At 36.2% G+C, this 26032-nt stretch overlaps 7 protein-coding genes across 9 annotated transcripts in view; 3 read left to right on the top strand and 4 right to left on the bottom strand.

The window, feature by feature from the left end:
* Window positions 1-245: 245 nt before the first annotated feature.
* Window positions 246-5323, top strand: stc (nuclear transcription factor, X-box binding stc). The gene is made up of 10 exons (XM_018519676.1): window positions 246-272; window positions 426-1895; window positions 1992-2165; window positions 2242-2634; window positions 2809-3090; window positions 3173-3463; window positions 3532-3995; window positions 4101-4631; window positions 4691-4797; window positions 5148-5323. Exons 2-10 carry the CDS (start codon window positions 644-646, stop codon window positions 5248-5250), a joined length of 3597 nt encoding a protein of 1198 aa, XP_018375178.1. The 5' UTR covers window positions 246-272; window positions 426-643; the 3' UTR covers window positions 5251-5323.
* Window positions 5324-8800: 3477 nt separating this feature from the next.
* Window positions 8801-12562, bottom strand: LOC108768920 (uncharacterized). Its single transcript, XM_018519625.1, has 9 exons — window positions 12492-12562; window positions 11883-12093; window positions 11601-11811; window positions 11263-11527; window positions 10911-11072; window positions 10233-10832; window positions 9522-9928; window positions 9179-9386; window positions 8801-9071 (listed from the first exon to the last, which is right to left on the bottom strand). The coding sequence occupies exons 1-9, from the start codon at window positions 12517-12519 to the stop codon at window positions 8842-8844; spliced, it is 2322 nt and encodes a 773-aa protein (XP_018375127.1). The 5' UTR covers window positions 12520-12562; the 3' UTR covers window positions 8801-8841.
* Window positions 12563-12731: 169 nt separating this feature from the next.
* LOC108768924 (transmembrane protein 203) lies at window positions 12732-14256 on the bottom strand. The gene is made up of 2 exons (XM_018519628.1): window positions 13723-14256; window positions 12732-12799 (listed from the first exon to the last, which is right to left on the bottom strand). Exon 1 carries the CDS (start codon window positions 14192-14194, stop codon window positions 13781-13783), a length of 414 nt encoding a protein of 137 aa, XP_018375130.1. The 5' UTR covers window positions 14195-14256; the 3' UTR covers window positions 12732-12799; window positions 13723-13780.
* Rpp20 (ribonuclease P protein subunit p20) lies at window positions 14254-15048 on the bottom strand. Its single transcript, XM_018519627.1, has 3 exons — window positions 14831-15048; window positions 14534-14702; window positions 14254-14465 (listed from the first exon to the last, which is right to left on the bottom strand). The coding sequence occupies exons 1-3, from the start codon at window positions 14993-14995 to the stop codon at window positions 14350-14352; spliced, it is 450 nt and encodes a 149-aa protein (XP_018375129.1). The 5' UTR covers window positions 14996-15048; the 3' UTR covers window positions 14254-14349.
* A 106-nt stretch (window positions 15049-15154) lies between these two features.
* On the top strand, window positions 15155-17279 carry CstF50 (cleavage stimulation factor subunit 1 Cst50). Its single transcript, XM_018519626.1, has 4 exons — window positions 15155-15336; window positions 15532-16435; window positions 16547-16640; window positions 16757-17279. The coding sequence occupies exons 1-4, from the start codon at window positions 15266-15268 to the stop codon at window positions 16999-17001; spliced, it is 1314 nt and encodes a 437-aa protein (XP_018375128.1). The 5' UTR covers window positions 15155-15265; the 3' UTR covers window positions 17002-17279.
* Window positions 17280-17851: 572 nt separating this feature from the next.
* Window positions 17852-22667, top strand: LOC108768948 (dentin sialophosphoprotein). Of its 2 annotated transcripts, none has more exons than XM_018519665.1 (4): window positions 17852-18123; window positions 19324-19431; window positions 19979-20598; window positions 20738-20973. In XM_018519665.1, the coding sequence occupies exons 1-3, from the start codon at window positions 18067-18069 to the stop codon at window positions 20564-20566; spliced, it is 753 nt and encodes a 250-aa protein (XP_018375167.1). In that variant the 5' UTR covers window positions 17852-18066; the 3' UTR covers window positions 20567-20598; window positions 20738-20973. The 2 variants fall into 2 exon arrangements, with proteins under 2 accessions (XP_018375167.1, XP_018375166.1); XM_018519664.1 differs by lacking the exon at window positions 17852-18123 and adding an exon at window positions 18870-19125 and having other exon boundaries at window positions 20738-22667.
* A 1086-nt stretch (window positions 22668-23753) lies between these two features.
* Window positions 23754-26032, bottom strand: part of LOC108768731 (putative uncharacterized protein DDB_G0289263) — an 8953-nt gene continuing 6674 nt past the window's right edge. For both annotated transcript variants that reach the window (XM_018519274.1, XM_018519273.1), the window contains one exon: window positions 23754-24971. In XM_018519274.1, the coding sequence (XP_018374776.1) occupies window positions 24295-24971 (677 nt within the window). In that variant the 3' untranslated portion in view covers window positions 23754-24294. The remainder of the gene's footprint in view (window positions 24972-26032) is intronic.

Below are 26032 nucleotides of genomic sequence, written 5' to 3'. Positions count from 1 at the left end.
AAATAAATTGTAACGTTTATTACGAATTTCAAATTTTGCCAAATTTATTTTATCTTTAAACACTCAAAACTTTTCACTCCTTTTTATTCCTTTCATTTATAAAATTCCTTTATAAAGTTCTACCTTGAAATATATTCCATTACATACGATAACCAAATTTTTTTTTCAAATCTTATTGATCGGGTTACGATGATACATTTATACTACTTGATAGTTCCGTTAATCGCAGGCTTCCATTAGAGGTTGCTGTAATCGCTGCTAGACGGGAGAAGGTTCGCCAGAATTTCGCTCATAGCTACTTCACTGTTTGCTCTACAGTGCTCTGCAAGTCTTTGACTTTTCGTAGTGATCAATTTAAAAATTGCAAACGGCCGTCAAGCAATAAAACAAACAGTTTACGCATATCCTTTCGAATTTTTTTTTAGGTTAGGACAAGGTCGTTCTGGAAAGTACCTATCGGACGCGCGCGGTCTAACGTAACATATTGCAATTCGCCGAAATGGAAATTCTCCGATCTTAATTCTTTTTCCCTCTCTCCTTTTTGCGAGGAGATTCGTTCTCGGCAGATAAAGAGATCCGTGTGCTTATCGCCACCCCTGTCCCCGCGTTCCGTGCAGTTTCGCATTACTGTGCAATTGCGGCAATGGCCACCTGGAACGGTTCGCATCAGGAAGACCCGAATTGCTTGGTGTACGACGACCGGAACGCAGCAGACGTTCCCGCTACCGCGGGGGACTGGTCGTACTTTGTTGAGAATAACGCATACTTAGGCGATATACCTCACGTATCCACCGGAGGCTACTATCGTAGAGCCAGGGGTGGTCGGCAGGTCTACGAACAGAGCGGACCAACAACGACTTTTTATCAGGACGGCAGCCAGTATCCGTCGAATATGGTGCCTTTGAAGAACAATGCCTATCAGGAACATGTACTGCCAGACACCTTGTCCGCAGATAACGCGGGAGCATTGAACAGCGGCGTCCCGACGTCACACAACGTGCCGCCCTTCTCCCGTGGCGGTTACAGACCAAGATCCAGGGGTAACCGTACGACCGGCAAGTATGTGCCACCGTCGGCGGGCGACGTAGTCCAGTCCACTGTAGTGGAGAACTCCAATTTGCATCCTATAGCCAATGAATTTGTGCCGAACAACCAGGGCAGATTTCGAAAGGATAACAGATTCAAGAAGTATGATAATGGCAACCCGAGTGGTTTCAATACTTTCGCGCAAGAGTTCAGACCAAAGTCAGTCTCGTCGGACAACAAAGGTGAGAGACGTTACGACAACAGAAGAGATGCCAATTATAGACAGAAGAAGCCACAGGATATGCAGGCTTCATCGAGATTTGGCTACAGGGATACTCCTAGGACTTACAACGCGAGAAACTATAATAAATTTCAGAACAGCAAATATTACAATAGGAAGTATCAGTCAAATGTACCTCCGACTGAACAGAATGCTGCTAGAGAAGTTCGTACAACTATAACTGAAGCTGTTAATTCAGCCATGTCTAGTAGTCATGAAAATAAGATCTGTGGTGAGGATGTTCAAGAGGAAGACTCGTCTTTGAGTACAAAAATTGATAGAGGTAGAGAAGAGATGTACGAGGATAACAATTCAGAAAATATGTTTTTGAGAAGTCAAGAAACATCACGAAACGCTAGAGTTAAGCGATTTACTAGTGCATCCAATTATCATAGATACAATTCGAACGATATGCAATCTGAATCTGGTACCAGTCGTAAAACAACAACAGCAAAGTATACACAAAGAAGAAACAATGAGATGATAAATTATAAGGAGAAGAAAGTGGCAAATTGGAGAGATAAGACAGAAAATAATGAGATAGTTCATGCATCTCAGGGAAAAAATTACAAGAAAAAATATGATATTGGTATATTTATACAGTTTATCAAAGAGATCACATTATTATTATATAAAAAAGAACTCTATAATGAAATAATTATTACTTTGTATATTCTTATTTTAGATGACGACTCAAGTCAGAGGGAAAGATTAACTGAGCAGTTGAACAAGGGAACATTGGAATGTCTGGTTTGTTATGAGCATATTAAGCAAAGTGATTATGTTTGGTCTTGCAGCAATTGTTATCACGTATTGCATTTAAAATGCATCAAAAAATGGGCCAAATCCTCTCAGAGTGGTAAGTAAACAGTAGAAACTTGCCATTGCACCGAATTGTCGAATTGTTGAATTCTGATTTGTCTATTTTCTTTTAGAAAATAACAGTTGGAAGTGTCCGGCTTGTCGAGATGTTAGTTTCCTCGTCCCTGAGGATTACTTCTGCTTCTGTGGAAAGATGAAGATGCCAGAGTGGAATCGCAGGGACGTAGCACATTCGTGTGGCGAGATTTGCGGTCATTATCTATCCAAGAATAATTGTATGCACAAATGCATCCTACTCTGCCATCCCGGCTCTTGTCCACAGTGCGTGGCAATGGTAACTAAATATTGCGGATGCGGGAGAACGTCGAAAATGCTTCTATGTAGCGTTCAACAACGATTAATATGCGATTCAGTATGCGAAAAAGATCTATCGTGCGGCAAGCACACCTGTCAGAAAAAGTGTCATCAGGGAGAGTGCGAGCCTTGCGACAAAATTATACAACAAAGTAATATTCCAATTTCCTTATCGATAGCTAACGTATAATTTTTAATTTAAGATAAATATATTTATATATACATTTATTTTACATTAATATATAAACAAATATTTTTTTTAATTGTAATAATTGCAGTAGATAGCAGCCAGTATAATTATAATGGTTTTATTTTATTTTGTTTAGCATGTTTTTGTAGTAAGAAAACTCAGGAGGTACCCTGCCGAGCTAATGTCGCAGATAAATTTTCCTGTGATAATATTTGTAATAAAACATTGGACTGCAAGAAACATTATTGTCAGAAAATCTGTCATCCGGGATCCTGCGAGCCCTGTTCTTTGACGCCTGAAAGAGTTACAATGTGTTGCTGTGGTCAAACACCATTAACAGAAAAGAGAGAGAGTTGTATGGATCCTGTGCCGACCTGCGATAAAATCTGCTCAAAGCGCTTGAAATGCGGCCAGCCTAGTAAGACTTTGTGTCTTTAATTGAGCTTTGCGTCTTATCATCGTACAGACGCACTAAATCAAATTTTTGTTCATTCACGCAGGTAATCCGCACATCTGCAAGGCACCATGTCACTTGGGGGAATGCCCGGAATGTGACTTAAATACTGATGTCAAATGCCGTTGCGGTAACATGGACCGGGAGATCGCTTGTAAGGATTTGACAAGCAAAGCTGATGACGCGCGCTGCGAGAAACGCTGTAAGAAGAAGAGAACCTGCGGTAAACATAATTGTAATCAGCTGTGCTGCATCGACATCGAACACATCTGTCCATTACCTTGTTCAAAGACTTTAAGCTGTGGTCGGCACAAGTGCCAAGAAAGATGTCATATAGGTAAGTATATAATTGTATCTATGATCGAAATTGGACAATATAAAATGAAATTTTTTTCTCTCCTATAGGAAGATGTTCGCCTTGCTTGGAGAGCAGTTTTGAAGAATTGTATTGTGAATGCGGCGCCGAAATGATTTATCCGCCGGTACCATGTGGTACGAGAAGACCCACTTGTAATCGACCGTGTTCGCGCGAACACCTCTGTGACCATGAGGTGTTGCATAACTGCCATAGCGAGTCCACATGTCCACCTTGCAGCGTCTTGACTCAGAGATGGTGCCACGGCAGACATGAACTCAGGAAGGCAGTGCCGTGCCATGTGAAAGAGATCTCGTGTGGTCGGCCGTGTAATAAGCCATTGACATGTGGACGGCATAAATGTATCACGATGTGCCACGCCGGATCCTGCGAGAAACCTGGACAACAGTGCATTCAACCTTGCACTACAACGAGAGAACTCTGCGGACATATCTGTGCTGCTCCGTGCCATGAAGGCAAATGTCCAGATATGCCTTGCAAAGAGATGGTCAAGGTAAAAATAATTTTTGTCATAAGCGATCATCTGTCTGCGATTGTTATCACCATGAAGTTTCAAAAAGTTTTGTACTCTAAGATTATATTTACGATTATATTACAGGTTACGTGCCAGTGTGGGCATAGGACTATGAGTCGTGTCTGTGCAGATAATGCACGAGAATATCAGAGGATAGCAAGCAACATATTGGCTAGTAAGATGGCCGATATGCAACTCGGTCACTCTGTCGATTTGGAAGAAGTGTTTGGGCAAGGTGCGAAAAAGCAGAATCAGTTAAAGACCTTGGAATGTAACGACGAGTGTAAGACAATAGAAAGAAACAGAAGACTCGCATTAGGACTGCAGATCGCCAATCCAGACTTAAGTGGCAAACTAATGCCCAGATATAGCGATTACATGAAACAGTGGGCTAAAAAAGACCCGCACTTCTGCCAAATGGTTCATGACAAGTTGACGGAATTAGTGCAGTTAGCGAAGACATCCAAACAGAAATCCCGGAGTTATTCATTTGAAGTTATGAACAGAGAAAAGCGTCATTTTGTGCACGAGTCGTGCCAGCATTTTGGCTGCGAGAGTCAAGCGTATGATGAAGAGCCAAAGAGAAATGTTGTTGCCACTGCCGTAAAAGATAAGGTAAAAACTCATTTGATTAGAGCATATATCATCTTAGTAACGAATGTATCGCATTGCAGTGTTGGCTACCAAGCTACAGTTTATTAGAAATGATACAAAGAGAGAAGGGACAGAGAAAGGTTCCAGGTCCGGTACTTAATACTTCGAAGGGAAATAACTCTACAAAGTAAGATATCTACATGGAAAGAACGATTTTGCTTAAATACCTAAAAATTTAGCTAGATACAGATTTGAAAATAATTTTGTTAGACTATCAAAATAATTATGTAGTACGCTCAAGTTAATTGTTAAAACTTTTTGTAACATTGCATTATCAATAAAACATAGGAATTGCTTATTATGTTTCAGTCCTATATAATAATTTTGACAATCTAATAAAATTATTTTCAGATCTGTATCTAGCAAAATTTTTGATTCTTTAGCAAAATTGCTTTTTCTGCGTAATTGTTGTTGAATTAATATATAAATTAACGAATTAATAAATAAATTAATAATATGTAATTAAATGCATTGCAGGACTGTTCTTTCGTTACCTGTAAAACAGAATCAGCAATTGCTGCCATCGTCGACTCCTAAAACTGCTGACAAAGAAATAGATTATTTTGACTATCGAGACTAAATCATCAATAGAATATAAAAGACAAGACAGGTTGTATATGTATATAATATCATAAATAGGGCTTAAAAAAATGGGTACAATTGTAATTATACTCTTAAAATGTGATGTGTGAAATTTTCATGTGCTTGAATAGTTCGAACAGTATGAATTTTAGAATCAAACTTTAAATTGTTCGGATCGTTTGAGCTTGAAGATATTTGAATTGTTCTTGAATTAAACTTGGTTTCAAGGAAAAAACTTATTTTCTATTCGGAATAAATATTTTCGCTCAATTTTTTTAAATGTAAGAATGATATATATATGTATACATTTACTAAAATTAACACTTTGTGACATAATATATATGCATGTAAAACATAAGTTGATTCGTAAAGACTCCTTACTAATCACGAAGAAATTGAGTAAAATAGGGCAATAGGAGTCAGACGCGGTAATTGTTGCGCAAAACAAACAATGTGAATATAACTCAAAACTCTTTATTAGATGTCCCGTTTACATGTTTCGGCTCATTTTTTAGCTATCTTTAGCTATTCAAAAATGAGCCGAAACATGTAAACGGGACATCTAATAAAGAGTTTTGAGTTATATTCACATTGTTTGTTTTGCGCAACAATTACCGCGTCTGACTCCTATTGCCCTATTTTACCCAATACATACATATATATATGTATATATATGCGTGTGTGTATATATATATATATTCAAACAGTAAAGTATTCGAAATAGAGTTCCATTATAACTGTTCGAGTAGTTCGATCGCACAATTTATTCGAATTTTTTTTGTCTTGTTTTAGTTAATGTCATGATTTTGCAAGTAGAAATGCAAGACGTGTATTAGAGTATCAACTATGCTATCGTTTTCGAGTTTTGTTTTCAACTACAATATATCTATAAATTTTAATTAAGACAAACTCATAAATACTTATCAATCAAGAATCTAATACAGCAATAACAATTTTTATTGTTTTTATAAAAGATTTTGATAGATTAATTATTAGCTTGAAAGTATCATTTTATTGTAATTTAGAATTATTTGCAATATATTTTGTTGAAATAGGTATAAAGTTGGCATGCCTAAAAAAATGTAATAAAAAAGAATCCATTAATATACGTCTCTTGCTAAAAGATACTGTTTTTTCCTTATCATTCAAAGACTGTACATCAAAAAATCGATTTTTAATGTTTCAAAACGATTTCATTACTGCTTTCGCGATTGGTAAAGTATAATCGAATCATGACGCCGCGCTTGTCTTAACATCGAGACACTATCGTGTCTCTAGATAAGAACCTTGCATACTCGAACACAGGAAAAGTGTGTCATAACTCAATTTTTCTTCATCTTTATTTCTACACAATTCTTTTTTCAATCAATCTTTTACATAGTTACTGATTATATTGATATCTCTTAAACATAACAATATGGTAATTCTGAGACTAATATGATAAAGCAATATAAATAATAGTGTATACTACATTACTACAAGATAATTTCTTATCACGGATAGAATATATAGGTATACAAAGCACCTAAAAATCAATCAACAGAATAAAAAACTCTTATTCTAAATAAAATTATTTTTTGCTTGGTCAAAGCTATATATTGCTAAGAATAAAGTCAGTGCTGGATGAGGTGCTATATGAGGTATAGACTGTAGCTTTTATACTTTTGGGCGAAAGGTTTTGAATGTTTCCAAGATTTTCAAACATTTTTTTTATAATTCATTAATAACAGTTATGGCAATCAATCTTGATTGAATATGTATAATATTTATCATAATTCACAACTTCATTATACATACATATATTTAATGACCAAACAGTCATGTTGAGAAATCATTTTTAATTCAGATATAGAACAATAGAGAGCTTTTCTATTGAGCAATAGAGAGCTTCTATTGAGCAATAGAGAGCTTCTATTGAAAACTTTAGTAATACATCTTATACCTGTTTTATAACTATTGAATCTGCGATCTTGCATCAGTAAAAATATCAATTATATATATGCATATATCATAATTTCAAAATCCTTATCGATTTGATTAAAACGATTGTTTATTATTGTACATCCAATTGTATATAAATATTTATCTATATCTATATATAGTTTTGTAGAAGAGTTTTTGTTAGGATAATAAGACTTTGTATCTCTTGTAAACATTTAAAATAGTTAACACGAGTATTTGGCACATGAAACATCAATGTTATATTTCAGAATACTACTTTTGTCAAACTATAAATTTCAAACAGATATTTACTCGCTGAGACCTTTTATGCTCCTGTAAGTATTACTACTAAATTTCTCACTTGTTCTATATTTGCTTTCATTTGTACAAGATATGAGTTTAGCTGTAAATCTGTAAAAATTAAAAATATATCACATTATAAATTAAAATTATTGACAGGTGCATCAACATAATAAAATACTACCTATCTTAATTATATAAGACATTGAAAGTACGATAAATCGTATATGATTGCAATAAAGCTATGATATAGCTGTTTTTTTTTTATCATAAACTCACTTTTACAGTCTTTTATCTCACGGAATATAGTGTTATTTAAGCTTACATAAGCGTAAAATGGCCTCCTATTCTAAACACATAAATATGATATCACATGTAGGATCACAACACTGTTACAAATTCAACTTGCAGATAAGTCATTGTTGTAATTTTGTTGAACATTTAGTAGTAGGGCACTTTGAGAGTTTGGATTCATACTTTTACTTCTAAGCATTGGTGCGGTTGACACACAGTAAAAACGCGTTATTTCACGTATTATCAATAAAAGTCACCTACTAATTTAACATCTTTGTTTATATACAGTCTATTTTTCTTTTCTCTTTCCTTTTTTTTTACTTCGAAAATATTTCAAATTTTATATGTAAGTTAAAAAATGATATATATATAGATATATTTGTTCAACAGCAAAAAAATATATATATATGTATATGTATCTTTCAGAGAACATAGTAAAAGTCATTAAATTAATTCATCAGGAAACTAATCTAATTTAAAAAATAGATATCTGTTTTTGTGTGTGAATATGTGCATCGAATGAACACTTCGCATAAAAAGTGGTTTTTTTAGAAATGCTACGTAACTATTGCATTTGTATTAGATGTTTGCCTAAACATTTATTCCATGTTTAGAATGTTATACTCATCTATTGCTATATTTTCGTATACAGCAAATTTTTCGAGAGACTCCGTCTTTCTTTTTTTATCATGTATTGATTACAAAAATGCCTTTGCATTGTATGTATCTCTTCGACAGAAACCGTCACAATTCATATTAAAACTACGTACGAAAATAAGTCTTCAATTTTTTATAATAATTCTTTTTTAAATTAAAAATGAGCTTTTAGTGAGCACACTTTAAGGAAAACGGCGAACATAAATTGTTGCGAATATATTAGGGGTAATATTATATATGTCTGTAAAATCTATCTTTAAAACAATCATAGAGTCATTACAAAAAATAATTTATCTTGAAAGAGTAATATTAAGATCTGTGATAAAAAAAATTAATAAAAATTTTTATTTGGCATCTTGATTTTTGAATTACGATTACGCTTAGGTGAACTATTGCTTTATATATAAGGGTTATTACCTCGATTTATGCGCGGGGAATAACTAGGATAATTGCTCAGATATTGATGTCGTGGACTTACTGATGGCTGCTTAGTTATATTCGCCATGGCGCAGCCCATCAGGAATTCGAATATCCTGGGTATCGTTTGGTACAACAGCCACAGCCATGGCATGGGAAACTGCGTTGGTGCTGGTTCTGTACCATATGGTACGGTTTCAGCAAAGAGTCCTAAAAACGAATCAATAGCGTTATTTTATATAAGAATATATTTCATAGTATATAAACATAAAATTATAATTTCTACTTGTTATTTATTATTGTACTATTATAAATACCGTATGGCCCAAAAATACGAAAGGCATCCGTGACGCATAGAAGGATCCCTAAAATCGCAGTAGCGCGTGTAACGTTTAATACTTTTTGCATCTGAGATTTCCTGGCAACTGCGGTATCTGCTTCCGGTATATGTAGCGGCGTATCAGATTTCGCTCGATTCACATACGCGATGTGATTTAGTATCGAATGAAGGGTAAAGTCCGTACTCTGGAAATAGCGAGATCATACAGTTCTCAAATGACGCAAAAGTTCTAGGCATTTAAAAGGACGTTCGAAAATCCAAGACTTAGTCTAGATGCATCTGCATTCTATGAGTCTAATAGTATAATAAGCATTACGTACCATAACTCTTGCTTCACTAGACGTATTTTCGGGAAGTAAGTTGGTTTCTGGCGTGATGTCTTCCGCATCTTCAATATTTTTATCGTTCCACGACAAATTTTTTTTGCGTACTTTTGGTTCTTCTTCTTTGCTCTTGGACTTTTCGGTCATCAGCGCTGCCTTCTCGCTGCAATCAGGATGATCTGAATCTGATTCAGATTTCTCCTGCACCTCCGTCCTAATAGGTACTATACTCTGAAAGTGTGTGGGACTTCTATCTAGAGTTCTGATACTGATATCACTGCTCCGACGATTTATAATTAACGGTTTAATGTGAATAAACTCGGAGTTGCGTCGATAGGAACTCTCAGAATTTCTACGCGAGTCAGGTCTGGGTGGTATACCAATATCGGAATTGCGTCTTGAACCTGAAATATTGTTAAACAATATAAAAACATACTAATATCGAATACAAATAAAATATCATGGTATGCACATGTACCATGTACAAGATATGAGTTTAGCTGTAAATCTGTAAAAATTAAAAATATATCACATTATAAATTAAAATTATTGACAGGTGCATCAACATAATAAAATACTACCTATCTTAATTATATAAATAACAAATAAAAACAGGATAAAATAAAAAAACAATATTAAAAGAAGAAAATGTAAACTAGAATATTTTTAAAGATTTACTCTTATATGAGCTATATATTTTTTTCTTACCTGTGGGGCTAACATCCAGGACTTTGGGCAATCTAGAATGTTCGTCAGGTGGCAACATTCTTCTGGGCGTTCTATTACCAAAATCGCTATTCCTCCGCAGCTTAATTGCGAATTGTGAGCCACGATTCTTTTCGTGAGTAAAATCGGAGCATCGTCTTAGTTCCCTGGTACTACCCGTCGGCGAGATATTCTCAGAGTATCGTCGTGGACTTTCTGGCGAGCGATTTCTTTCAAACTCCTCTCGCATTCTTGGCAACGACCTCGGGCTACCCTCCGTCGTACGTTTGCATTCCGTTGCATTCTCCTCATTTACAAATCTAACGCTACATTCCGAATTCCTGCGCGAGGATTTTGTGGACGTGTCGCTGCCTCGTCGACTGGCCATGGAGCTTCTACGACTCGGGCTGGACACAGTTATAATCGGCAGATTAGCAGTTGACGGAGTAGGAGTGGGTGGTCTAACGTAGACTTCCGGTACTGATGATTTTTGTTCCTGTGACGGTGATTGTACGGTGCATATAGATATTGTAACATTCTGTAATTCCTTTTGCGCTGGTCCTTCTATCTTGCATACCTTGGTGGTAATTGTGGCTCGCGCTTCTGAAAACAGATCTCAATAAAAAATTGTATATTTCTGGGTAGGTGATTAATGATAAAATATTTGTTGCCTCCTATTACCGCCTTCTGGAGGTGCTCCCTCCGCATTTTTATTCGCATTTACAGGCTCACTTTCCTCTGGACCTTTCATTTTAGCTGGGCCAAGTAAAGTAGGTACCAGCGCGGCAGCAACCGAAGTCGCCAGATTGCTATACGGTGCCAACATCGCGAGTTGCATGATACCTGAATTATAAGTAAATTTTTGTGATACAATTCCGAAACAAACGCTGTATAAAATATGCATGAATAAAAAGTAAGGTAATCTTAAGTCCATGTGTGCATAAAAATATAATTATATAATGAAAGATAACGGTAATCATTTTAGAATAAAAATTATAAAAATTGACGTACAAATAAAAAATCGATAACCAACCTTTCTGATGGGCATTGGAATTGTCCCGTGTCAACATACTACTTGGCATAGTCCGGAGCAAATGATCAATTTTGTAAGCCGCGTGTAGGAAAGCAAGATACAAAAGAACGCTCCAGACGAGAAACGCCGCTTGAACCATGTATTTCACCATGTAGCAATTATGGGAGGACAGAACAATGTCGCTGGCGATAACGAAGAAGAAATGTGCTGTTATAATGAGACTGAGGCAGGATTCCTTCTGTATCTTCTCTGGACCAAATTTTAGCTGAAAGTGGCCCATATGAAGGATGGCAACGTTTAATAATATACATAATTTATTCAATTTAAGCGATTAATACCTTTGTCAGTTGCAGGAAAGCCAATTGTATCAGACAAAAGGCAGATGTAATACATGGATATCCAATGTCCCATATAATTGAGCCAATGACTTTAGGTAGAATTTCTTTAAGATTGTACGCATCTATGAACAAGGAAGCAGCTCTCGATGCCCCGAGTAAACATAAGAATATATTAATCGTGGACATAAATGGCCTGGTTGATATGAGAGATCTGAAAGACAAGTAGTTAAATAAAGACATAAAGTTTTCACTGATATCATCAATGCAGGCATAGCAATGTACCTTAAATTTAGAATAGAGAAGAGTGTGTAAAATCCTAGTACGAAGAAGAGGCATGCAAAGCTATATGCATGTAATAGAAACGCCCATCTTATGTCTTGTTGTATCGCACTCCATGAAGGTGCAGTGACCAGCGACTTGTCTAAGAGGAACGCAGAATTTGATGAATTTGATACACAGTTCTGACCTGTGACTTGGGTTGTTGCGTTTATACCTAATTAATGACAAAAACATAAAATTAAAAACAGAATGACCCGTATATTTACATGTGTGTGTGTGCGCGCGCGCGCGCGCGCACACACACACACACACACACACACACACACACATACATATACACACATCATGATAAAAAACGTCACTCCATAAAGTTTACATAATACAAAATAATAATATAATTTACATGGTATATTACATTATTCTACATAAATTATAATTTATTGTTTGAATTGATACAGCTTTCAATAAGCTTTAGTTCAACAAAGGAAACATGCTGTTAATTTAGCGTATTATTATTTTAGTATATTATAAAACTTTGATCGCGTTTTATATACAAAAATGGCACTTGCCGCCATCCTATGTGTATTAAAAATTAAAGGTATAAAAACTAACCATGAGTCCAATTAGCCAGCTTATCCATAATCCCTTGGTATATCCACAGCACATCACTGAATCTTATAATTGATAATCAGTCTTATGACAGACAATTAATGTGGCGTTTAATGTAGCACGTTCTGCGAACTTGTGAAATGTGGTAGCAGCAACAGGCTTTACCTATAGAATGACTTGATTCACGCACCCCTTCTCACTGAATACATCCACTGTCTCCCTTCAGTTAGGATTATTGATCTTGGCTGAAGAGGATTGGAGGGGGCACACATGCCCACATAAAGCACCTGGATTGCTGGTCAGTTGTTTATCTTTAGAGTTTAAATGGAGCAGTGTTAAATTTATCGGTCTATGTTATGTTATGATTCACAGGCTTGTTATTTTTATATAAGGAAACTTCTGTCTTAGTTTCTATCGACATTCTCTAAGAAACGTAAATTCCAAGCGCTGCATAGTGGAATATTGGAACGTAGTGGTTAAAAATAGTTCGATAGCATATTAAATATTGAACTCTCGTGAATAGTTCAAATAAATCGTGCTCTGCAAAGTCATAACTTTAAAAGAATCGATTTCTAATATTAACTTTTTTTATTAAAAATATTTTTTTGTAAATAATGTGATTTTTATATATTAATTTTATATTTGAAAGAAATTATATATGTATAAATATTATTTATTGTTATTATTAAATACATTAATTTATTCACAGATAAATACTTATTATTTCCAAGTATTCTAAACTAAATTTTATTTTTTTTCCTATTAATTATCATAAATAATAAAATCCTGTAAATAATTTGGAAATTAATAGAGAATTCAAGAATCATCCATCATAATATAAAATAATTTAAATATATAACAAAAAAATTAATGTTTGTTATTTTTTGTCAAAACTCTACTTATTATAAAACAACAGTATGTGTCAATAAGTTTACATATAATACTTTAAATATTAACAAAATATTAATTCAAAGAATTATATTATTTATCAATATATTACTTTATCATTTTAATTAACATTCTTGTATCATATATCATTATTCTTTTAAGAGAATATTTATTAAATTTGTATTGCATAACGTATTCAGGAACAGCATAATATTAAATAGCAGGATAAAAATATTTAGTAATGTTTACAGAAAGATAAAATTTCTTAAATAATTTAATCTAAATAAATCTGACAAAATATAGTATATATGTACAAGTGTATTATATAATATATATCGTTTCTCACAGATGATGACTCTGGAAGTAGTATCGAAGTAGTATACAGGAAAGTTCTTCTATTTTTCTTAATGTAATTGACAAGCTCTGACAGCAATCAATTGCAGAAGAATGAATACAGGACTCAAAACTTCAGAATACTCCAACGTGCTTTGTCCAGAGAGCTTTTTACATAGAAGATACTTAAACACAAAGATTAATAATAATGATATTTGACTCCATAGTGCTCGCAAAATGCCTGCTCTAATCATTCCTTCCATGTACATTCTTATAAAAATAATAGCACAAAAATACGTGTTTAAACCATCTGCTACAAAGAGCGGCGAAAATACTTCCCACCATCCTGACGGTCCCAAAAATAAATTTTCATCTAATTTTAAAGCTAGCAAAATAGTGAAGAACATTAAAGCAATTAAATTGATCCATATCTCAAAGATTGTTAAACCTAACCAGTGAACCAGTTCGTTTAAAGAGAAGATCATTGTAAAAAAATTATATAATTCTCTATCAACTATATTGAAATAATAATGTAGCTAATAATTCCATTCACTCTATCATACATATTCTATTATTCACTCTATCTACACACTCTTTACTTAAACATATCGTTTTACAAAGTCTCAATATCAATTTGTTCCTATTTAGATCTCAGCACAGCCACTGGCACTCTCCTAATAACACGTATGTGTATAGAAGAGTTTTGTCTGTTGTTTATCTCATCGTCCACATCGTCGTTTAATGCTTCTAGATCATCTATAATTAACAAGGCATTCTTAGACTTTCGTTTTAGTTTAATTATGTATATAGAAAAGTATACGTACCTACTAAAGTGACGGTAGAGGTTTTAACATCAAGATCTAAAGTGTCATGATGAATTTCCTTCAATCGCAGAGCCAGGCTGGCTGCTTTGCACACAGCAGCACCAAGCCCATGGATGACCAGCTCAGAAGCACCTTTGTCGAGCAATTTCTCGCATTTGTATAATTGTCCCTTTAAAATATTTACAAATATTTGAGAAAGTGCAACGACAAAGTTTCAAAACAAATGCGTATTCATTTTAAATCTACAACGAAGAAGTTACAACGATTGGAAGGTTATGACTTTTATACACGAGGTACCTTAAAAGGTGTCTTGTTGTTCACATAGATATCTCTGTCACTTGTAGCGAACTTGAAGGCCTGCCGCTTTCGTAGAGCGTGCTCGTTCAACAACTTTTTGCGGCATGCACTCTTTTGTTCGGAGATGGTTTTATTTAAACCCAAATTGCTATCAATTTCGGCCATTGTGGAGTTTTTCGCAAACTGTGTCACGTGGAACTTGCACTGACAACGGTGGGCACCGTTGATTGGTCGCGACTGCCTGAACTACCAATCAAACATAAGCGATGCAGAAGCATGAGCGTAAATGTGCTGGGGTGACAACAACGCGACATAACCTGCAAAAAAGACCGGGGTCATCGATTAATGGGCGGTTTAAAGTATTTTTTTTAGACGGTTCTAGTTAAACTCGCCAACATTCAGTCACCTTCAGGGAACACGGCGGGCCAGAGCGCAATGAAGGAACCTGAGGCAGATCCGAAGAACATTATAAAGAGCAGGGAGTTGCTCTACAGATTGATGATCAGGTTGTTTATAATCGTCTCTTTTGCACGCTCTCCTTTGAATTTCGCTCCTTCACCATTAATAGTCTCTATATAAAGCGCGATTCTTGTGTAAACGCCCAATGGCAAGTGTAATTTACAATTGTAGCTTCATCAGCAAGATAACAAAAGTAGGACGTGTGTAATGGATTATCAAGTAAATTATGTTGAATATTTCAGTCAGCTCTTCTACGATGGTCATCAAACTCTAGCTGTTCAGCTATCCAATATGATACAGACGGATCCACCATGTCCACCCTCCGATCGACTGCTTCATTTGATGTTGATCGGTTCTGCTCATGAACCAGATCGTTCCAAGAAGGACAATAGCGCTAGCTTATCCTTATTTACATCAAGTTTTGACAACACGTTAGGTCCTGGATTAGACCTTGAATTTGAGACAGAAGCTCAGACTCAAGCTCCAGAACCAGCACAATATGAAACAGCGTACGTTACATCCCACAAAGGAAACTGCAGGGCTGGAGCTTTCTCAGCAGATGGTCAGCTGATAGCTACTGGTTCTGTAGATGCCTCAATCAAGATTTTAGATGTAGACAGAATGCTAGCCAAGTCTGCACCAGAAGAGATTGCACCTGGAGATCAAACTGGAGGTCATCCAGTTATAAGAACTTTATACGATCACTTGGAAGAAGTAACATGTTTGGAGTTTCATCCTAGGGAGCCTATACTTGTGTCTGGCAGTCGTGACTTCTCTGTGAAATTGTTTGATTTTAGTAAAGCCAGCGTTAAGAAGGCTTTCAGGACCATCACAGATGCGGATCAAATTCGATGTCTATCTTTCCATCCAACCGGAGATTTTCTTATAGTCGGGACCAATCATCCGATAGTTAGATTGTACGATGTAAATACTGCACAATGTTTTGTGTGTAGCATACCAAATCATCAGCATACAGCTGGAATAACTAGCATCAAGTATTCTCCGGATGCAAAGACTTATGTATCGGCAGGAAAAGACGGAAGCATCAAACTGTGGGATGGAGTGTCAAATCGATGTATAAATACTTTCGCAAAAGCGCACGATGGTTATGAAGTATGCTCAGTGACGTTCACAAGAAATGGCAAGGTAGTAATTCTGGAGTAATGTTGCACAAGATTTATACGTAAATTGCCGATGTAAGCTTAGTGTTTTATTTCCCCATTTAATTTTGATTAATCATATAATTTTGGATTCCAGTATATATTGTCCTCAGGAAAGGATTCCTTGATAAAGTTATGGGAATTATCTACTAGCAGATGTCTAATAGCATATACTGGTGCCGGAACTACAGGTAAAAAGACTATAAATGCGTTTCGACGTACTTGGAATACATTCGGTGCGGTATGCCTTGTCAATGTTACGATAATACAATCACGAATATACGATTGACTAAACTGTTTTCCACAGGTAGACAGGAACACAAGGCACAAGCGATCTTTAATCATACCGAGGACTATGTGTTGTTTCCTGACGAAGCCACTACCTCGTTGTGTGCATGGAATTCTCGTAACGCATCAAGAAAACAGTTGCTGTCATTGGGTCATAACGGTCCTGTGAGAATGATCATACATTCACCAACCGCGCCTGCATTTTTGACATGCAGCGACGATTTCAGGGCGAGATTCTGGTTCCGAAGAATGCCAACGCATTAATGACTTACTGTTAAAATCAACAGTTAAAAGATGCTAACTGTGGAACTCTTTCTAATAATTTCTGTTTTATTTTAGAATAGAATAGGCAGAGATAAAGACATTTAAGATCGGATATATCAATACGATTACGAGAAAAAAAAAACGAAAAATAGGTATTACGTATTTATGCAACTTTCCATTTTATTTAGATTCTAAGCAACAAATTTTATTTTATTTGTGTCAAACTGTATAATATACAATTCTTAGATTAATTTTAACATTTACATGTTTCATGATGCGTAAACACAAAAAATTACATCTTTAATTCAAAGCAGCATATAAATAATTAAAAAATCCTATATGATTACCTCTTATAATTCTATAAATCGAAAGAGAGAAAGATTATAACAGAACGATATATGAATACATACTACAATATATAGAACGATTTTGAAGCAGGTAAGTAAAGTAAGTACGCGTGCGCGATGTTAATTACGATTTAATACACGCCCGTGAAAATTATTTTCAAAATTGCTGGCGAGGGCCTTTATTCAAATCACATCCCGATTTTAAATTTTGCGGCAGTATTCTACGCTGTACTTTTAATTATTCTAAACGAACGTTGCTCGTATTACAACGGGACAGCAAATGAGTGCGATTCTACGAATTTAAATTTTTTAAATAAAAAAAAAAGATGAGTAATCATATTCACAATATTTAATTTTACTTTATTGTACACGATATTGTAAGTTACGTAGAATCGCATTACTGCTGACGTAAACGAGCTTCAGCCTTTTACAATAAAAAAAAAGGGAAAAAAATCGAGCGTGCAGCGTGGAATACTGTCGACGAGGGCGAGAATCTCGGCACCGGGCTGATCGGGGTCGCGTCGCTACGCGCGTAGTTGATCGCGGCGGCGCGGGACGGCGCGCCGAACTCCCGCTCTGAGGTTTGACGAGGTGTCACGTGACCCACGCTAACCGCCATCTTTCCTTATCGTATAAACAGTGCGACCGGGCGCAGCGCGAATTCTCGCCGTGGAATCGTGGATTTCCCAGTGTTTTTGAGTGATTCACACGTGAAGAGATGTCCGACGCAAAGACGGAGACCAAGAGCGACAACAACATCGAGGATACGTCCAAGGTAAGCGGGCCGGCGGATACGTCAGAAACACCTTCGTCAAGCCGAGTTTTCATGCCGTGAGCGGCGTGTGCGAGGCGGCAGTGGGCTCCCCTCCCCCGCGAGTGCCGCGGTTGCGGGGACGCGTCCTTCCGCGCGTACTCCTGGGGCCCCCCGGACGACGGCGACGGCCAGGCTGTCGTATACGCGCTTACGCTGTGTGGCGCGTCGTTACGACGCGGCCGCGCCATGTGGTGCGTCGGCACCACGGCGCGGCGCCGCGCGCCTCCGACAGACCGACCGGTCGCCTGCCCTTCCATCCTGCCTGGCTGCCTGCTCTTCCATCCATCCAGCGAGAAATTTTTCGTAGCTGCGCCGTGCGTACGTACGCACATTATCTCCCGTCGTCAGCAAAGATGGTAGATGTTTTTTTTTTATCGCGCCGACTCTCGAGACCGGAGGAGGATCGCTTGCTCCACGCTCTAATCTCTTCTCTTTGTCCCCCTCTCCTCTCTCTTTCTCTCTCTCTCGCGCTCCTGTTCGCTCGCCATACAGCTCGGCGCCGCGCGAAAAGGCGGGAAATCGGTCGCAACTCGCGGCGTCGCGCCAGGAACTTAGGCAACGTGATGGCCGTCATCGGCAGCGACGCCGCGTCCACGTCCGCGAGACGCCACCGCCGTCGACGACCGGCCTGGAGTCGCGCTCGTGCGCGCGCGCGCGCAAGCGAACGAACGAACGAACGAACGAGCGAGCGAGCGAGCGAGCGAGCGAGCGAGGCGTACAGACGTTGGTGACGATACGGACGGGCGCACGGCAAAATGGCGGGAAACTTGAACACGACGTTAGTCTCGAGGATGGTTCAACGGTCCTCGATAATCTTATCACGTCGAACGTCGTAATTATCATGTCATGTCGCGTGGTGCCCATCGCCCGCGCCTTCGCAACTCGCAGCTCTCTCTATCTCTCTTTCTCTCTCGGACGATCTCAAGACGTCAACGAGCGCGCGACTGCGTAAGCGTGATACGCGTATGTATATACATACATATACATATATTTCTCGCGAAGAAATATGGATATGTGTGTACATACATGCATACACACGTACACATACGTACAAGTACACATGCGCAGACGCTGCGCGCGAGCGCATGACTGTACGTGTGCGCGATAGAATGTATTCGTGATACGAGAGAGAGCGAATACATAGGAAGCTTGATTTTGCAGGAACAGTCGACGGAGGAGAAACCGACTCCGACGAAAAACAAACGAAGCGGCACCAAGAGGCTCTCCACTCTCGAAAGGACCGCTCAGGAGGGCGAGGCAATCTTAAAGGTGCGTCTCGCGACGGCTCACGCGATTATCTAAAAACAGGGAAAAACTTTTCACGTCGGATCGAATCGGCTTATCATACGTCCCAAAAATCTTCGCCGAGGTCCCGCTGGTCAAGGTCCTCGCCTCTTCCCCCTCCACCCCTCACTCTCGGTTATTTCCCTCCGTTTTAGCCTTCTCCGTCGTCGACTTCGCCTGCTGCCTACGTGAGCGTTATACGACGTCAGGAGTGGGGGACGTCGATTGGCCGGGGTGGGGACAGCAAGGAGGGAAATAAGCGCCCTCGGCGAGGCATGAGGAACCAATCGCTGCGTAGGCGCCAATTACAAATTGCTATCTATTGATGTTAGGAATCAACAAACGTTAATACAAATTAATTACAATTTGAGCTGCAATAAAGATGGAGTGCATTAGAATATTATATCTTGCGATTCACGACTTGTAACACTATGATTTCGAGGCAAAACCATTTGATGTATCTTGAATTTTATTTTATTTTTTTGCTGTAGATATCTCTGGCCGTTTGTTTTAAAACACTTGCTATTTACAGGGCATGAACAAATCCGCAGTCGGTGAAGTAGAAGGCAGGAGACGCACTCGCAGTTCAGCCAGAGGCCTAACTTCGACAACGCCAGTGCCATCGCCACCCAAGAAGGAAAAGAGGGAACCATCGACGCGGGGTGGTGGTGGTGGTCGTGGACGTGGACGACCCAAGAGGCAGGAAAAGAACAATGAGAACAACACAGACGATGAAACATCCAACAACAAAAGCGAAAAACACACGGAAGAGGAATCTACAAAGATGGAAGTAGACGAGGAGAAAGAGGAAAAGGAGGAAAGTAAGACGATACAAAACGAAGACAAAAATGCGGAGGGTGCGGACAGTAAAGACAGTAAAGACGTTGAGAAAGTGACAGATACCAATTCCAAGGACGAAAAAGTGACGGAGGAGTCGGAGAATGTGGTGGACGAAGCTAAAAGTACCGCTCCCAGTGAAGAAAAGAAGCAGGAGGAAATGAAGGACAGCTCGGATTCGAGTCAAGATGCAACCGACACAGCAGCAGAAGCGCCGCCTTTATCCTCATCAGAGTCCCAAAATCCCTCCAACACTGTTACTACTGAGGAAAATAAGGAATAACCTCCCTTCGCCTGTTTTACCACTACTTTTATGTAAGTATCTTCACAATCTTCTTTTTAGATCACAAATTCATAAATATAATAGTGTTATATCTTAAATTACGTGAAATTATGCTTAACATATAATAAGCAGTCTATAAGCGATATTAACACGAGATTTATTTTACTATAGGAGGTACCAAGGCGGCGCACATATTGGGGTCACACAAATCCAGTCCCCCTTCGTCTATTTTAACTAATTAACACCTTCTTGTCGATCGTTGTTTCAACCAGCGCAAACTTTTTTGTTAAGATACTGTTTTTATTTTATCATTATCCTTATAATAATGTGACTTTTTAGAAAAACATAACAAAAATGTAAAATCTGCTACGCTAGTACAAATTAAGTGAGACACTTTTTTTCTCTGCCTATGTTATATACTATATTATGTCTTTTTCGTAGAAAAGGATTATAATCTAGGAAGAGATAACTAAATCGTTACTCTAGCGTTAATTCAAATTATCGATGTAATTTAATCTTGGAAACCTTTCAACCATTTAGAGTTTCTATATCTTTTGAATCTTCATGTTCTCTTCCACATTATTACTAGTGCTACTTTCTAGTATCAAACTCTGTAAAGCTAATCTAGCCAGACTAATTTTTGTTTAGCTTTAATTAACAACGTTCTTTTATGGTGTTTTGTGTAGCATGTATATTATATTTATATCTTAATTTTATTGTTTTTGTCGAGTAATATAAAAATCTTGTCATTGCGCTGGTTAATTAGCGATAAGCAACGCGAGGTGTAGAGCATACGTTGTTCATGTACAATGATAATATTATTGTAAAATATATTTAATATGGACTTATATAGAGAGAAGTTGTTTTCAAATCAGAACTGACATCCAGGTCCTATAGTGTAATGCCTATGATTCAGATCTGATGTGGAAGTAGCTAAAGATTAATTCGTACATAGCAAATTACTGTAATACCTTTATCGTATATAAATAGTGACTGAATGAAGTGGAATATATGAGAACTATGGTGAAATGATTTCTCTTTTTCATGAATTAAACGAAAATAAAATTTCTGAGAAACGCGCGTTACAGCATTATCTATGTTTTCCTCCCTCGCATAAGTGTCTACTAATAATTTTTAATTCATTTTCTAATCCTTACTTTTATCGACAGACGGACTAACATTTCAGCTGATCACGTGTTATAATTTTTTTTTCTTTAAATTTAAAGATTCTTGATTACAGAATTGAAATTTCTCACTGTTGTTTCGTTCGCTTGAAATCATTACGACTTTTTATTGCGAGATCTTTCAGAGCATCCCTGTTCTTATTAGTCCAATATTAAATATGTTAATATTATTGTGTATTTGAACTGTGTAGCGAATGTACAGATAGATTATACAATTGATGCACTTATATTTAGAGGAAATCGCACACACCCGAGACACCAATAATACGCGAGTCTAATACAGTATGTAAATGTGTGCAATGAAGAAAGGGATTCTCGTAGAAATGCGGGGATCTTGCAATGAAAATTAACAATATGTATTACGCGATGAAACTCGAAGGATTTTATTGGCCTTTAATGCCAAATAGGTTTGCCTATATATCAAGTATAACAAGCACGAGAGTATAAATATTTCCTTGTAAGTTGCACTTCCGAAGGATTTATCGAAACTGTATGTTACGAAGGAACATAGATCTTATCATTCCATTTTACTTTTTCTTTTATCAGATCAATGATATATCCATCTGAGATTTTCGATTGTAAATAGTGAAGATCAAGTGTAATATACGTGTAAATAGTTTAACATTAAGCTTCGTGTATCACACTGGACCTTTTCTTGATTACCTTGTGAAATCTCAGTTCTTATAGAGTGCCTCTAGCGTTAGCACGTTGTATAATATATGAGCGTAGAATTCCGGCGATTAAAATCAAAACCAAGCCCTGTAATAGCGAGTTTACTACCGCTTTTAAGATGTACCGTAGAGATAATAATTTTTTTCGCATGTATCTTATATGGAAGAGAATATTGTACGGTTCGATATTAGAATTTCTATAAATATATATATGCATATATAAGAGTATCCAGTTTCGTTGACGATGAATCACGTTTGTCCATACCAAACTTTTTTGTTTTAATACTTCATAATGCGTAACTTAAAAAGTTTATAGTACGTACCACTGTTTATATTGTATACATCACTAATATGTTTCGCATATCAGTGATATATATGTATATAGATTTTATATTTATTTTACCATATGTGCTTCTGTTCCAGTAGGTATTAATTATCGTGACTATTGCACTTTAAAAAACCTTCGATAATCTACAGCTTCCTTTTATCACATAGCATACCGAAGATTGTGTGAGTCTCGAAATTCTCTTAGAAAGTTCAAATAATACATCAACGTGCTTGCGTTTACGTATGTCGCATTACACATCGATTTATTCATTAGTCACAATTCATGAAGACATATGAATTCTTTGTATAATTCAAACATGATTTATTTAGTAATATTCGGTTATGACAATAAGTTGGATCCGCAGGATCCTAAGCCTTTAAAAAATATTTTTAGGTTTTGACCTATTTAAAATACAAGCAAACACAATTACCCCATCTAAAAATTGAAAACGCAACAAATAAAATAGATTTGATTGATCTTTCTGCATTATTTATTCGAAAAAGATTGCAAAAATTGTATAAAGGTTAATATTAAGTAAAAATTGTATAAATGTTGAAGAACTTCAGTAAACTTAATAATATTAATGAATTACAAGATCTTAACTTATGTTATATATGTATTGATTCTTAAATATTCTAAATATGTAAGTTATAAGCCTAGATACTTTTTATGAAATAATTAAGCTTGTTATGTGTGAAAAAGAATGATATAATAATCCCAATAGATATCCAATTCACTCCATTGAAAATAATATTCGTTTTATTTACGATATTTGTCGGTATTTAAGAAATACAAGAGTAATTATAATTAATAATACTTTCCAATGATTCAAAATATCGATAAATATCGCTAAATACGGAATATTTCTGCAAGGAGAACAGGCAGAATAGGAATGTTCTCATAGTTTATTGAAGGCACTATAATTTTTTTCTTTTTAATGAAGAAACTTATTAATTACATTATCCATTAAGATAATGTCGAAACTGATCGAAATTAGTCTTGCATACGTTATTTCTTTCTTTTAAACTATACCTATAAAAGTTTCAAGTATCTCAGTTTAAATTTTTTAAACATTGATACAATAGATCAGCTGCATCATAACATCACACGTCTTTTTCACGTTAATCCGTGGTATGTTAAATTAGTTCGCCTATAGAGCTTATAAAGACTGCATCTTAAACATTTTCTACTTTGTATAATATATGGAGCTTTGTACACGGTATAGAAAACTCTAAGTCATAGCGAACAATCTTGTCGATTTTTAACGAGAATTGGAAATAATTAATATATTCTGCTCCATATAGCTGTTTTATGTCTAAATTTTCTATGTGTAGTTAATCTTAATTATAGTTATTTTTTATTCTTATTACGATGTATTTCGTATCTTATAATTACCATCAGTCTTCAGAATCTTACTTTTTCACGGTGAATGTCGATGTCATAATTAATATTATTTTATATAATACTATTGTCATATAGACTTTTCAACAGTTACTGCAATAGAGATTCAATCTTAATTATTAATTTTCAGAATATATATAATATCTAAAGTGAACCTTTTGGAACGGTACATTGTCCGTTAGGGGATGGTTCTATGATCGGAGCTAGACCTGGATTTGGAGCAATGCATTGGGCAATATAGGAGGGCTGCGGTCCCAAGGTCGGGTTCCACTGCTCTTGCATGTGTTGCGATGGTGATGGTACAGCATGATATTGCACCGATTGTGGATACATCACCGGCTGTGAGTACATCATTGGTTGGCCGTTTATTGACGAGTGACCTGGCGGGTAAGCCTCGGTCGTTGAATAGAAATGTTGCGGGTACGACGGAGGTACAGCTCCGTTCTCAGTTGCGTCAACCTGCTGAGGTGGTAAGTATGATACGGGTATGTAGCTACCATTTCCCAGATAGTACGAAGAATTCCCTGAATTGCTTTCGTTCGTGTAGTGTGGTGGAAGTTCATGATAAGGAATTATTTGGTTCGATGTTGTATACTGCGGTGGTGCGTAACCGTTTGTCGGACCGGCTACCACACTAGGTGCTATCTGATGCAACATCGGATCCCAATGATGCTGCTGCGGTTGCAACATATGCACATCGTGCCTTCGCGCATTGTACGGATTCACAGAACCACTCGGCATCATAGCGCCATATTGATGACCCGAATATTGCATATGCGATGATCCGCGAGCATTTTGCTGGCGATTTCGTATCTTATTGCCTATAAGAGAAAGTAACACAAAAAAATGTATTGTTCTCTCACAAGTTTCAGAGAGAGTTCTGTAAAACTGAAATGAACAATCAAGTGTGTTTTTACGAAAAGAAATGTCTGTACAATGAGAAAATATATAATTAATTAAGTTTTCATATTTATATTCTCTGACTTACCGTTCAATCCTATTTGTATTTGTAATGGTTTTATACATACATAGGTATAAAGGATGTATATGCAATCAATTTAATAAAATAATTATTATAAAATATTGTAAAATAAAAATTGTTGATTGGAAATCTTAAGGACCAATTTCATCAAAATGTCAAGTGCAATTTTTTAATGTAATTTAATGTATTCACTTATAGTCTTTTTAAAACATAAAATATAATCCAATAATAAAAAAATAAAAAATTGTTCTTAGTCAAAATCGCTATAGTCTATCTAGAAAAGATCCAAGAGAGTGGCAAATTCAAAACAATAGACAAAAAAATAGAAAACTGAGCAGATTATTACATAAATTAAATTGACAATTAACAAAAAAAATAATGAAACAAACAAACGCAGATAATTAAAGTTAAAACAATAAACATTCAAATATAAAAATAAAATTACACATATACAATAAATAACATACAATCTCAGAAACTCAAATGAAACTAATAATACGCAACGTATCTCCCATCTCAAAGAACAATAATCATCAAACATTAATCTTTAAATAGATAGTCATAACATCTCAGGCATAGTTCTCTTAAAAAATCTTGTTCTGAAAAAGGAAAATAAAATGTTTTTTTTTTGCCAAAAGATACTTAGAAGTTTTAATAGAAACCATCATTATTTTTACATTTCTCTCTTCATAAGGATATAGCTAATATAAATTAACATAAATTAGTAAAAAATATAAAAAAATTAAAATTAAAAAACTTTTTGGGGTGCTGTAAGTACTTTATCTATCTACTAATTTGTCCATGAAAAATCTTTATACACTTGCTTACTTAAAGATTAGTGGTAATGTCAAAATATAAATAAATATATATATTAGGTATATATTAGAATATATACTAAAT

This window comes from Trachymyrmex cornetzi, unplaced genomic scaffold (genome assembly GCF_001594075.2).
Source record: "Trachymyrmex cornetzi isolate Tcor2-1 unplaced genomic scaffold, Tcor1.1 scaffold83, whole genome shotgun sequence".
NCBI classification, from domain to species: domain Eukaryota; kingdom Metazoa; phylum Arthropoda; class Insecta; order Hymenoptera; family Formicidae; genus Trachymyrmex; species Trachymyrmex cornetzi.
Note: the sequence above shows the minus strand (reverse complement) of the source record. Positions and strands in the feature narration are given on the sequence as shown.